Source organism: Aphanomyces astaci (assembly GCF_000520075.1).
Source record: "Aphanomyces astaci strain APO3 unplaced genomic scaffold supercont1.8, whole genome shotgun sequence".
In the NCBI taxonomy this organism is placed as follows: domain Eukaryota; phylum Oomycota; class Saprolegniomycetes; order Saprolegniales; family Verrucalvaceae; genus Aphanomyces; species Aphanomyces astaci.
In genome coordinates this window covers 634,150-636,066 of record NW_009798271.1, presented here as the reverse complement: position 1 = coordinate 636,066, position 1,917 = coordinate 634,150, and the positions used below count along the sequence as shown (strand labels likewise).

General features: G+C 56.1%; 1 protein-coding gene across 1 annotated transcript; it reads left to right on the top strand.

The window, feature by feature from the left end:
- On the top strand, positions 1-1,572 carry H257_04667 (hypothetical protein). The gene has a single exon (XM_009829261.1). The coding sequence runs from the start codon at positions 87-89 to the stop codon at positions 1,461-1,463; it is 1,377 nt and encodes a 458-aa protein (XP_009827563.1). The 5' UTR covers positions 1-86; the 3' UTR covers positions 1,464-1,572.
- Positions 1,573-1,917: the final 345 nt, after the last annotated feature.

The following is a 1,917-nucleotide window of genomic DNA, read 5'->3' as shown; positions in this document are numbered from 1 at the left end:
GTCATGTTCGGCGACATTACGCCAGCCGTTGCAACAACGTTTAAAGAGGCCCCACACCTGCCATAGTCCATTTAACCTCCACCACCATGGCAACCCACGACCCGCAATCGACCACCAGCGTGGATGCCTTCCGCAACTCGGCGATGGTGATCATGGAAGAATCGGACGCTAAGGACACGAACGCGTACATTGTGGCGTTCCAGCGTCGACGTAAGATGCGGATTGTCGCGATAGCAACCGGCGCACTCCTCGTCCTTGGGGTGGCCGCCGCCGTTGTGGTGGCCACTGACAGTACAGCCGACAACGCCAGCACCAGCAGTGGCCGAGACAGACTCCCGCTAAATGCCGCGGGCGGAAACAACGGCGGCGGGAGCCAATCCCCTTCCACCACCACCGTTGACGACACCTTCGTTGGCGGACCCGAAATATACTTTACGCATACGACCCTTTCGCCCGGGTCGCCTTCTAATGTGCACGGCGGTTCGACAACCTCGTCTGGGAAGCATTCCGATGTGGACGGCGGTTCGACAGCCTCCTCTAACCACGGCAACAATCCCGGTAGCGTACACCACAACTCCACGAGCAAACTCCCGTCGAACGGCAACAGCACGGGGTCGAACAATGGTGTCAATGGGTCCCGGCCATGCCCGTCGATCACGGCTGTCGATAACTCGATCGCCACTATTTCGCCACCTCCATCGTATGGGGCGCCTACACGTCGTCCGGAGATTACAGTGTCCCCGTCAGACCCACCAACCACGCCGTGTCCACAACCGATCGTAACCAGCGCACCTACCCCGCCCCCTCAATACCCCACGCACGCGCCTCGTCCCACGTCCCCGCCTGCCACCTACCCCCCCACGGCTGCCCCAACCAATCCCCCCACTCCCCCCACTCCCCCACCGACCCGTCCTCCGGTCCAGCCCACTCCCCCACCGACCCGTCCTCCGGTCCAGCCCACTCCGCTGCTGTCCGGTAGCGACCTCAAAGCGCAAATTGTGCATCAGACGTCTGTGATCCGAGCGGGGTACGGCCTCGGACCAGTGACATGGAACGACGACTTGGCCAAGAAAATGCAAGCGTGGGCAGACTCGTGTCCTCAAAAGACGGGCGGCGGGCACGGCGGGCCGTCCGGCAATCAGAACTTGGCTAGCTTTGTCGAGTGTGGCAACAACTGCATGCACGAGCCAGGGCCAGCGCAGACGTGGTGGGAGAGCGAAGAAAAGCTGTGGGACTACGACGCCAACAAGTCCAAGGACGGCAACTGGATGACCACGGGCCACTTTCAAAACTCGCTCGACCCGGGCGTCAACGAGATCGCGTGTGGCTGGTCGACATGCTTTAACCCGGTCGCCAACCAAAATGACTCGCTGGTCTGGTGCAACTACATCGGCGGCACCAACGGCCGCATTCCTCGCCCCATCATCTCTAAAGCCGAGATCAAAGCCAGGATCATCAAATAGTATTTCGAGTTTATTTTCGTCGTGCAAACGCGCGCGCATTCGTATCGTGTAGCTAGTGTATGTAACGTTACTTTGAAGTAATGTTTTTTAAATTCTTTTTTATCGACCAGCGAATTTATGCATCCACACTGTACTAACAAGTAAGTACTAGAAGTAGTACTAGTATATACTACGTACTGTTAGTAGCATTTGTTTATTGACGTCATAATGTTGACCAGCCATCAGGGGGGTGCTTTCATCACCACAGCGCCCTTCGACTTCGTCTCCACCACGTGCTATCTATCTATGCTCGGGGCTTGCGCATTTTGGGGAGACTTCAAATTTGTCGAGGTGAAAGAGCATAATCTGAGTATTCTCGTCGAATTAGCTGGTGAAGTATATTCCATGTCAAAAATCAATACAAAATCCAAGTTGATAATTTCCGACGATGATATTTTGGCAATTGACTTGGCAA

Bases quoted from the DNA above. Each gene is read 5' to 3' on its own strand.
- H257_04667 (XM_009829261.1), top strand. From the start codon at position 87: ATGGCAACCCACGACCCGCAATCGACCACCAGCGTGGATGCCTTCCGC.